At 43.7% G+C, this 11,692-nt stretch overlaps 1 protein-coding gene across 1 annotated transcript in view; it reads left to right on the plus strand.

The window, feature by feature from the left end:
- The window catches only part of IGF1R (insulin like growth factor 1 receptor), a 263,823-nt gene extending 253,564 nt beyond the window's left edge, over positions 1–10,259 (plus strand). Inside the window, exons 20-21 of the mRNA XM_054043160.1 lie at positions 197–331; positions 9,292–10,259. Coding sequence (XP_053899135.1) covers positions 197–331; positions 9,292–9,658 — 502 coding nt within the window. The 3' untranslated portion in view covers positions 9,659–10,259. The remainder of the gene's footprint in view (positions 1–196; positions 332–9,291) is intronic.
- Positions 10,260–11,692: the final 1,433 nt, after the last annotated feature.

Raw genomic sequence — 11,692 nt, forward strand, 5'->3', positions numbered from 1 at the left:
CTATCTGATGTCAACAGCTTTTGGTCACCACCAGCTCAGAGTTATAATAGTGGCTTAGCAATGAAAGTTTTCTTATCATGTTATCAGTATCTTGAGCAGTCAAGTTGGTGGGTTTTTTAAGAAAACACCCCTTCATATTCTCAACCAAAATCTTGCTTGTTTGCGTAACACTTTTTAAGTCGTAATTGTTTTCCAGGTCCTTTGGTGTTGTCCTATGGGAAATTGCAACATTAGCAGAGCAGCCATACCAAGGCATGTCCAACGAGCAAGTTCTTCGCTTCGTGATGGAGGGAGGCTTATTGGAGAAACCAGACAACTGTCCGGATATGCTGTAAGTATCGCCTGTCATCTTTATTTTTCACTTTGAGCTAGGTTTGATGTCCTCTTTAAACGGTGATACTGAGTTACCAAGGTAAATCCAACTCTAACTATACTCTTGTGAGCTGACGGGATTGTTTTTAATTCATTGATGTTGTGGTATAACTACTGGAAGCATCAACAGTCTCTTTTGGAGCATGGGCTCCATCTGACTCATGTGATCAGCCTTGTTCTGACCTCCACTGTTCATTGGTGCTGCAGTGCGACATCTGTTTTGAGCTAAGTATATTTAACGTGTCCCTTCTATGTAACCTCCCTTCTCTTCTCCTCTCCTTTCTTTTCTCCCATCTAAATCCAAATAAGCAACTAAAAAGGCAGTATGAAGGATTGTTCTAGCAGTGCTAGTTTCTAATTGAACTGTCCCTGTAAACGGAACATGTGCCTTAAAATAACTTGGCTAATAGCAAGAATCCCACGTTAGCTAAACTTAGGTTCTCAAATAAGCAGCTAAAGCTCTTGTTTTCTCTATCCAAGGAAATATAAATTGTGTAAAATAAATGTTTCTGTTTGGGGAGTTTATCCTAGTAGTCTTTCTTAAACCTTTCTATTTGATTTAAAATAATGTGGTTGGATATCAAAAGAGAAAAGCAAGAGTTTGGGACAGCTGAAATAAATTGTGAATTAACCCTTTGGAATCCAAGCTTTCTAATTCAGCATGTAGCTAAAATAATGCAATAATTCTTCTTCCCAGACCCATTACCACAGTTGATAGCACTCGTTGCATTGAGGTCAACATTTTCTCCTCCCTTCACAATTTCCTTTCCTGTAAGCATAAAGAGAAAGAAATGTCCAAATAGCTTTCTCCAGTTCTATTATCAGCGTTTAATCAAGTCTCATTGCACTAGAGCTTCTACAGCTACAACAGGCTTCAGCCTTTCACTTTACATTGTTAAAATACTTCTGCTGGGTTTTGTGTACAGTCGTTTCAGTTGTTCAGTCTTTTACTACTTTGATATGCTTCCCAAACTAGCTTTCTGGAAGGAAATGCTGTGTCTTGCAGTTACTGAAATTTGTTGGAGGCCTACAGAAGGGATGCAATCACTTACAGGCATCAGCTGCTTGGGATTCTTAGGAAAAGAGCCTCTGGCTGGAGGACTTGCTTTGGTTTCAGATGACAGTCAGTGTTTTGTTGTTGGAGGAGGATGGGCCGTGGGCGGTGGAAGGAGGAGGTCTGACTGCCATCTGACGCCCCCATCTCACATTCTTTCCCTTCCATGATTCTGTGGAGAATTCCTGGCAGTCAGATGGCTTTGAAATTATGCTTGACATTATGGGAATTATACAGCAGGGGCTGGGCATGTGGAGGGACCTAGGTAAGGTGATCTTGTTTCAGGCAGCAGTAGGAAAGCAAGTTGTACAATGGGAATGAACTTGGCAAGAGATTTAGCGTTAGAAATTCCTCATTAACCTGGATTATGGATAGAAATTACAGAACCATAGGTCTGGAAGGGACCATAAGAGGTTATCTATTCTATCCCCCTGCACAATGAGAAAATCTCTTTCTCTCTCTCCCTCCCGCCCAACTGTCACTCCTCTCCTCCAGGGGGGAGAGGGAAAATAGAATCTATCCTGGCAGGGAAGGACAGGTAAATGATGCCTCATAGATTGTGCATAAAATGCCTCTGCATCTTCTAAAATGCAGGAAATTAAAAGTGCTTTTAACTTTTGAAACTTCAGTGACTTGCCCCACCCTCCCTCGCAGCCTGCCCTGTTTTCACATTCACCAGACTCCTCAGTCTGGTCAAATCCCCATGAAAGCACCAGAGATGTGCCCTAACCCAGCTCCACATGCAGACATTTGCTTGGCTGTCAGTGAGCGTATTTGGAGTTGCTAACTGCTTGCTGAGCCATTTCTTCACATCTCCTCCCCCGGCCCGCGCTGCAGCCCGTCAACATGAGATGTAGATGTACTGTAAAACAGTATCACCAAACAATGTCCCATGACCACAGCCAGGGTTGATGAGTGAGGAGGAAAGAGAGGGCAATGGTACATTGGCCCTGCCTGAGGTCAAAGAGGCTCCCAAAATGTCTATAACATCCATTGAAATAAAGTGAAATGGGAGAGGATGGGGTCCCAGTGAATACCATGTACTGAGGCCCCACATTTCTCTCGACAAGCCTGATCACAACCGCTCCAATTAGTGAGCTCTTCCTTCTATATCACCATGGGACATACAGAGGAATGGTCAGTATGCAGAGATTTCTCTTCTCCCACCTTTAGTCCTCCCTGTATATCAGGGGTTCTCAAATTGGGAGTCATGAGGTTATTAGGTTGGGGGGGTCGCGAGATGTCCGCCTCTACTCCCAAGCTCTGCTTCGCTTACAGCTTTTATAATAATGTTAAATATAAAAAAGTGTTTTTCCTTTATAAGGAGAGCTGCACTCAGAGACTTGTGTGTGAAAGGGGTCACCAATACAAAAGTTTGAGAACCACTGCTGTATATTCTGTTTCTGGTCACCAATGGGTACGTCAGGAAGAAGAAAATCCTTGGAAAGTACATTTCTGTGCATTGTACTGAGGCACAGATGGCCCTGGAATTCAGTACCAGTCTCATTGCACATCCTCAGTTTATGCAAGGCAATTGTTGGCAAGCGTTCTGTGAAGATCCATATCGAATGTGGGAAGTTCCTTTTTTTGGTGGAGGGGGGTAGGTGTGGTGATCTTTTTCTCTCTGGTTTTGACCCTTAAGACTGTAAGGTTTTTCTTTCAAAGCATCATGTTCCCGGGCACGTCTGGGAATTGTTGTAGAGTGCAGTCACCGCATAGATGCATCAACCTTAATTTCATCGGCCTGTAGAGGGAAGGTATTTCAATATTCATTTCAAGATGTCCAGGAAGCTAAGTCAGTCTGCTGCAGGAAAGTCAGTACACTTCTTGCGCTCCGCACAGTGTGCATGGCAAGGCCAGAAGGGGAGCTAGGAAACAGGCAGTATAAATGTACCACAAGACGCACCTTTGTAGCTGTAGGGCCTCCTTCTCCAAATTTGTATGTCTTGAAAGCAGCTAAAATAAAATGGGGTGTGGTTGATGTCTGCGGAGGCAGCCAACATGTTTACCCTTTGGGCACATTGTAGTGCAAAGGCTCCCCCAAAAGGAGGGAAGGCGTAAAATGCTACATAGGAAAACCCGCCATGACCCTTGCTTAATAATCTATAACAGTAACTATCCAGATTGCTCACATATTGTCTCTCTGTAATGCTGAGGGCTATTGTCAAATGTAGGGCCTTTTCTTTCTCTCTTTCTCTCTCTCTCTCTCTCTCTCTCTCTCTCGCTCTGAGGTTCCATCTTGGGCGGACATTATGCTTGTATGTTGCTATGCTTTGCTACCCTCGAGCAGTAGAGAGACATTAACGTCTAGATAAGTGTTTCCCAAGCTTGGGATGCCGCTTGTGTAGAGAGAGCCCGCGGGCCTAGGGATGTGCCGGCCGCCGCTTCCCGCCACACCCATTGGCCTGGTGCGGCGAATCGCGGCCAGTGGGAGCCGCGATCGGCCGAAGCTGCGGAGGCGGCAGGTAGACAAACCGGCCTGGCCCACCAGGGGGTTTCCCTACACAAGCGGCGTCCCAAGTTTGGGAAACACTGACGTAGGAGATGTGTTGCTGCTTTTCCTCCTTTTGCCACCTAAGTAGCATCTTATATACTGCAGTTGTAATAGCAGTGTGCTGTGCGTCACACTGCGACTGTACATCAAGGAGTTTTGTTACTGTTAAAGCTCATAGATAGTGTGTTCCCACTGGGATTTTAAAAGTTAGTTTAGTTGAGGCGGGAGGGAGAATTCTGTGTTTGAAGCAAGAATGCTTTGAACACTGACTTCCCTCATCTGTAGCTTAGATTACCAGCCAGTTTAAACAGTTCTGATTTTTGCTTTGTCTGTGGTTACGGCTCATTTTAGAGCCAGGATCTACCACTTGCACCACTTAAGACAAATACAGAGGTCCTTCCTGTTTTTTAGAGGATGTAGTGGGCAGCGGGATAGTAACAGCCCTTATTCTTCCTTGTAAGTTCCTAGCTTTCATCAGACCCAGTCATAAGGAATCAACTCTGATGCATATTACAAATATATATTGAGTGAATCATGGTCTCTGTTAGTTGCTCAAAATATTAAAAAGGAATTTGGCTTTTCTAGCAATTTATCTATTTAATGCTCCAGTGCAGAAAGCACAATGACTTTTGCTGCATTTTTGTGTAAGCAGAAAGTGGAAAATTCATTTCAAGGACACTCAATATTCTGCTGCTTGGTGATTGCTGTAACTTCCCAGGCCTGGTTTGCCATCCCTCAGAAACATAGGTATTTAAAATAAAAAGAGAGTTTTATCAGCCCGTAAATTCTTCCAATTGTCTACTGGAAAGTTTTCTTGTTGAGATCGTGTAAACAAGGCCTCCAGTCCCACAGAGTAAAAAAAAAAAGAAAAGAAAAGAAAAAAAAAAAAAACCTTCCTTTTATGGGAAGCACTCTTAAGGTTTTTGATTCTGGAATGGCTTAAAAGAAACATCACATGTTCTTGTTTGTGCTGATGTCACATGCATTACTTCACTGCTTGTGGTATCTCCTTAAGCATTGCCCCTAGGCCGCAGGGCTCTGAGCCAGTGAATAGCCAGTGTTCCTGGCCCCAGCTAATGCTTCTATTCAGGGATGTAGCAGTCAGCTGGAGAGGAAACAGCAATGAAGTAACAGAAATGGATTTTATATATATATGTGTGTGTGTGTGTGTGTGCGCGTGCGCGCGCGCGCGCACCCGGGTGTCAGACTTTCTCCCCTTTTGTAGGGGAGGGGAAGACCCATTTTTATAGGTTGACTTCAATCGAAATATAAAAAGGTTTTAAAAATTAAAAAAAAAAATTTATGTGTGTACATGTCTGTTGTGATCCAGCGGCTAGCAGTTTAGGTGATTTTTCGTGCTACAGATTCTTTTGCTAGATTACTTTTAGTCTTTGCATTAAAGGGATATAATCAGGTAGTTGATTTTTGTTCTTGATAATATCAGGTTGTGCCCAACCTAGTATTAATAGAACTGTGTTTGTAGCTAAAAGAAACATTTCAGTGAAGATAATTTTTGTTTGGATTTAAACATTCCCCCAAGCTGCTTGCAACCCAAACATGGCAGCATACGCTCTAGCTCAGAGGTGGGCAAACTATGGCCCGCGGGCCACCTCCGGCCCGCAGGACCGTCCTGCCCAGTCCCTGAGCTCCCAGCTGGGGAGGCTAGCCCCTGGCCCCCTCCCCCGCAGCCTCAGCACGGCGCGCCACCAGCGCTCTGGCCCGCTGTTCCTGCCGGGCAGCGTGGTGGTGTGGCTGGGTCCGGCATGGTAAGGGGGCGGGGAGTTTCGGGGGGCAGTCAGAGGATAGGGAGCAGGGGGCGATTGGATGGGGCGGAGGTTCTGGGGGGGGGCAGTCAGGGGACGGGGAACGAGAGCGGGGGTTGGATAGGCGTGTGGGAGTCCCAGGGGGTGGGGGTATGGATAGGGGTCAGGGAGGGGGAGAGATTGGCTAGGGAGTGGGGTCCCTCGGGGGCGGTTAGGGGCAGAGGGTCCCAGGAGGGGACAGTCAGGGACAAGGAGCGGGGGGGTTGGATGGGTTGGGGGCAGGGGCCAGGCTGTTTGAGGAGGCACAGACTTCCCTACCTAGCCCTCCATACAGTTTTGCAACCCTGATGTGGCCCTCGGGCCAAAAAGTTTGCCCACCCTGATCTAGCTTATATTTCTTTTCTCCATAGTATCAGTGCCTCCCACAAGTAAAACTAACAATAATTCTGTCTGTCTCTCCCTTGCTGACAAGAAGCAGATTTATTGGGCGTTGATTTTTTCTTTTTGGAAGTACATACCCATGACTATGAGGGTGGAATTGCAGAAAATCCTGGGTGAAGAGATGAGTGAGTGCATGAGAATGAGACAGTGAAACTAGCTAGTCTGCTTTCCTTGCATGCGGAGTATACTGCAAAAAATAAACAGAGTAAATAATGAAAAGTAACTGGATGTTGAACATTCTTTCATTGGGGTTAATTTAATAATAATATATTGAGATATACCTATCTCATAGAACTGGAAGGGACCTCGAAAGGTCATAGAGTCCCGTCCCCTGCCTTCGCTAGCGGGACCAAGTACTGATTTTTGCCCCAGATCCCTAAGTGGGCCCCCTCAAGGACTGAACTCACAACCTGGGTTTAGCAGCCCAATGCTCTTACTGGGGTATTGAGGATTATAGTATCTTTAAGTCACCTTTGTACTGTCCCAATCCTGGGCTGCTCTGGAGACCAGAGAACACCCTAGCATAATTTAGACAAACCTAGGGTTCCTTCTAAATTATGGAGCTTCCCTGGGCTTTCCTACGGGCCACAGCACTGCCTGGAATCTCCACAGTACTGTTTGCTGTAGTCAGTCTCAATATACCCTCCCACCTCCAGCATGTTTCTGTGAGGGAGTCCTCGGCCTCTCATTGTCTTCCATAGTGTCCATACTGGGAAGTTGTCCCGGCCCAGATGTGGGGGTTTAGAGCCTGTTTACACTGCTCTGGTATGAAGGAGCCAGGGTGAGGCTCTTGCCCCAGATTTTTAACCCGACAGTGTTCGTCCCTTTAAAAATCAAAATGCATTTCCTCTGAAATAGTTACTTTGGTAATATATTTTCAAAAGTGGATTCTCCTCAGCCCAGATGACTCTGATATTGAACCTATAACAGGGAACACTTTTATAGGCATTTCAATTTGATTTGACTTGCTTTTGTCAGGAGTAGGTGTGAACCAAGCTTGCAGAGGGTTAAATGCCTTCTTGGACATCTGATTTATTTCTCTTTAATCCTTCATTACCTTGGGGATATTTTACATATTGATCGAAGCCCATAGATGACATAATTTGGGGAATAAAATGCTGACTATATGATCTAGGAAATCCATGTTGCAAGGCTAAAGTTTTATATAAATAAGTCAGATCTCTGAGGATAATCTTGTTTTCAGAGGCTTAGGCTGTTTAATTAAAATAGTTGAAATCTATCTATGTTGCTATTACTACGAGTAGTCGCCCCCAAACCATTGGGGGCTATCCATAAATTATGTAACACATCAGGGTGGACCTTAATTTTGCGTGAGTGTATGTTTGAGTGTTGCAAAGGGGATGGGTGGATCTTGAAAATAATCAAAAATGTGGAACATAATTTATGGACAATCCCCTGTAATATCTGAGCACCTCATAAACTCAAGGATTTATTCTGACTGCATCTCTGTGAGCCAGGGAAACATTATCCCTGCTTTACAGAACTGAGGCATAGAGATTATGTGATCTGGCAGAAAGTCTAGCAGAGCTCGGAATTGAACCCAGGGTGCCTGGGTCCCGATCTAGTTGCCTTAACCACAAGACCAGAAAGAAAGAAAAATCTTAATGGGTCCCCAGATCACTCTTCCGGGAGCTGCTCTAGGATTGTTCTCTACGATGTATTTTCTAGTGTGTGTTCTGTACTCTGTCTGGTCTTGATTGAAGGACTCTTGGACTTGCTTCATACTTTGCAATCTCTCCTTACTTCAGTATACTAAAAGTTAAGGCTTGGACCAGATTGCATGTTTTTTTTCTGACTTGTGTTGCCACGTGCATTGGCTTGAAGTTTTTATATTTATTTTCCTTTTCTCGTAGTATTGCCCGCAGCCCGTTTGTACCATAAGAACAAGAGACATCCCTGCCCCGTGAGGGCAAAATAGTGAGTTGTGTTGCATTCAAAGTGCAGACTGATCTGAGAGGAATAGCCAGTCTTGCAATGTCATGAAAAAGACTATTTTCGTTATGCGTGTGTTGCTGTACGCATCTTGTGGTTTTGTTTTGCCAGTGTGGGTTGCTGTCCTGGCAGATATAACCACAGATGTATTAAAACAGGTGATCTGTAAAATATTACTGCATCGCCGGCTAAAAATAAAAATCAATTGAGAGTTTAAAAAAAAACGGGCAGCAGCATTCAAATGTACAAGGTATTCAAAGTGATTGTTGTCTCTCTGAGAAAACATGGTATCACCTTTTCGCTTTCCAGGAGTTTGACATGGTATGATTTTTTTTTTTCCTTTAAGGCCAGACTTACAAGACAGGGGACTCTATTTGAGAAAGCGTTGACTCTGAAAAGTGCCAACTAGTCGGAGTAGTTAATTGACTGAACATGATCTCTGTGTGCTGTTGTGGCAAAGAGGACTAAGTCTTTGAATGAAACAGGAGAATGTTGAATAGAGATAGAGAGGTGATATACGGTATTGATGAGAGGGCTACTGGTGTCCATAATGTACCAAAAAATATTTAAAAATTGGAGACGATTCAGATAGGCACTGCAAAAATGAGTGCATGTTTGGGAAAACGCTGTGCAGTGAAAGATGTAAAGAGCTCAGTGTATTTAGCTTCTCTATCCATTCTAGGTAATTTCTTCCTCTTTCTTTAATCAAGATTGAATGTTTCTCTAAAATATATGCTCTAATTCATTCATAATTTATTGGGCTCTATGCAGGAATTACTGGGTGAAATGTCAATGGTCTGTGGTGTTCAGGAGGCCAGACTAGACAATTACCGTGGTCCTTTCTGGCCTTTAAAATGTATTAAACTATCTTCTCCATAACTTCGATGCAAATGATCTGCCTGAATCTCTCCCGTATCCTATAGCATATTCAAACTTGCCAATTCGAAATGGGGGGGAATGGGGGAGTCAGGTTGTAACTCCACCAAGGGTATTTCTGGTTTTAGGAGACTTGTACTTTGTGTTGTATTTCATATTATAAATACTTTTGTTCAATGCAATTAAGCGATGGGACCTTTGCCATGGCAGGATGTAAAGGCATTTGGTGGGTGCAGTGTGAAAAGTCAGAATGGAGTGTCTCCAGGTTTCAAAAAGAACTTACTTATGTAAATATATCAAATTGCATATGCATATTTAGGTTTTTGTTTTCATTCCAGGTTTGAGTTGATGCGGATGTGCTGGCAGTACAACCCCAAGATGAGGCCCTCCTTCCTGGAAATAATCGGTAGCATTAAGGATGAGCTGCATCCAGCATTCAAAGAGGTCTCCTTCTTCTACAGCGAAGAGAACAAGCCTCCAGACACCGAGGAACTCGATCTGGAGACTGAAAACATGGAGAGCATTCCTTTAGATCCCTCCTCCACCCTCCAACCCACTGACAAGCACTCAGGACACAAAGCTGAGAACGGCCCAGGCGTGGTGGTGCTGCGGGCCAGCTTTGAGGAGAGACAGCCGTACGCGCATATGAACGGAGGACGCAAGAACGAACGGGCCTTACCTTTGCCCCAGTCTTCGGCCTGCTGATCCTTAAAACCCAGAATCTCACAAACACACACATGTTGGGGAAGAAAGACAGAAAAGAAAATATATTCAAAAGCCTACTGTACCTCAGTGGATCTTCAGAACTGCCATAGCTGCACACGGGAGAATCCTCTTTTCAGTAAACACGATAGTTTTTTCTTTGTTCAATATGCAAGCAGATGTTTATTTCATAAAGGACTCTGTTCAGTGGGGCGCACAGTCAGCCTTTTAAAACTCTAATGTTAACACTTAATAGCAACAGAAAACTTGAGATCTGATGTCTCTCTCTTCTCTCTCTCTCTCTCTCTCTCTCTCTTTTTCTTTCTGCTTCATAATGGGAAACATATCTGCGTGCAAGTTCAACCATACAGCACTTTTATCAGATCAAAGAAATTGCAGGCCAGGTGGCTCCCCGTTAGCCCTTGCAACACCTGCTTAACACTGTAGGTCTTTATAAAAACAGAATTGAAAAAAAAAAAAAAAAAAAAAGGACTGGATTTTTAATGTTACTCTAACCTTTTTAGGAACATGTAAAAGAATTTAAAAAGGGCCATCATTCGTCCAAGGTTGTTACCATTTTCAACGCTGCCAAATTTTGCCAAAAAAAAAAAAAAAAACCTGAACTTTTTTGGGGTGGTGGTGGTTTTGTTTCACGGGGGGTGGGGTGGGGGGTTGTTTGTTTTTTGTAGGCTTGGAAGGAGCACAGTAATCAACTGCTCCATTTAAAAGAGATACTGACCAATACACTCCATTCAATCATACGCTGGTATTTAAAAAAAAAATCAGATTGTCTAGATCTTTTTTTAAACTGGACAAAACATGATTTGTTTTCTCATGATGGAGAGGAAAGGGGGGGCGGGGTTTAGAAATAGCCCTCCCTCCACCCGTCCTCCCCCACCAAGAATTCTGGACAAAACTGGCAGTGGTGAGCCAAATATCACACACACACACACACTCTCTCTCTCTCTCTCTTTCTCTCTCTCTTTTATCTATATTTCGTGCAAAAAGTTGATGGCACGCCAAAAACAGCAAGCCAGCCTGAAATGACCCAGAAGAATCTCCATCATTGTAGCCTGCCCTCCTTCTCAGGCTCGCAGGAAAACACATGTCGAAACAAAAATTGGAGAAGACAAAAAGTGGTAACGGATTCAAGCATATGACGCTTTGTTGACCTTTTCTCTCTGTTATTAAGACTTCTCAAAGGGTCTTGCAGTTCTATGTTAGACCATGGATCATTTGCATACACATTGTCTTTTGTGTCACTTTTATAACTTTTTTACGGTTCAGATACTCATCTATATGTCTGTACAGAAAAAAGCTGCTATTTTTTTTGTTCTTTATCTTTGTGGATTTAATCTATGAAAACCTTCAGGTCTGCCCTCCTTCCCTTCCCCCACTCCAACAAATTTCTTATGCTTTGTACTATAGTGTGTAACTTTTACTTCCTTCTTCCTAGTAACTGATCCCTGTAACATGATTTGCCATGAACTGTTTAATGCCTTTTTATAAATACATTTCCTCCTTTTTTTTCCCATTAGTTGTTTTACAACATCTTGGCTGTGTGGGATACAGAGCTCTTGAAGGGACTGGGGGAGAAGGAGTACACAGCCAGTAGCACTCCAGTGGTGCTGTGGTGGTTTTAACCCTATCCTCCCTTCCTCCGCTAACCTCTGCCCATGCAGCACGCGAGTCTGTTACAGTGCAAGGCACGATACAAACTCAGGTCAGAAAAAAAAAGGTTACATATTGAGTACATTCTTGTTCAGTGTTCATATTCATCGTTGTACAAGAGTCAGCCCCCCTCCTTCCCTTGCCTTTTGTTTTGGTTGTGACACACGCATATATATATATTTTTTTAATTGTTGGGTACAACAGCGGACACCAGGCTTTTGGGTCTCTATTTTTTAAAATGAATATTTCAACCCTTCCATCCCATGAACAACAGCTACGTTTAGTCTACATCGGTTGAGCTGTCGGTGCCAGGCGTTTTGATGTAGGTGGCCATTCAACGTTCTGATCTAGCAGACCCCAGCTACT

The sequence above is a fragment of the Malaclemys terrapin genome, chromosome 10, assembly GCF_027887155.1.
Source record: "Malaclemys terrapin pileata isolate rMalTer1 chromosome 10, rMalTer1.hap1, whole genome shotgun sequence".
Classification (NCBI taxonomy): domain Eukaryota; kingdom Metazoa; phylum Chordata; order Testudines; family Emydidae; genus Malaclemys; species Malaclemys terrapin.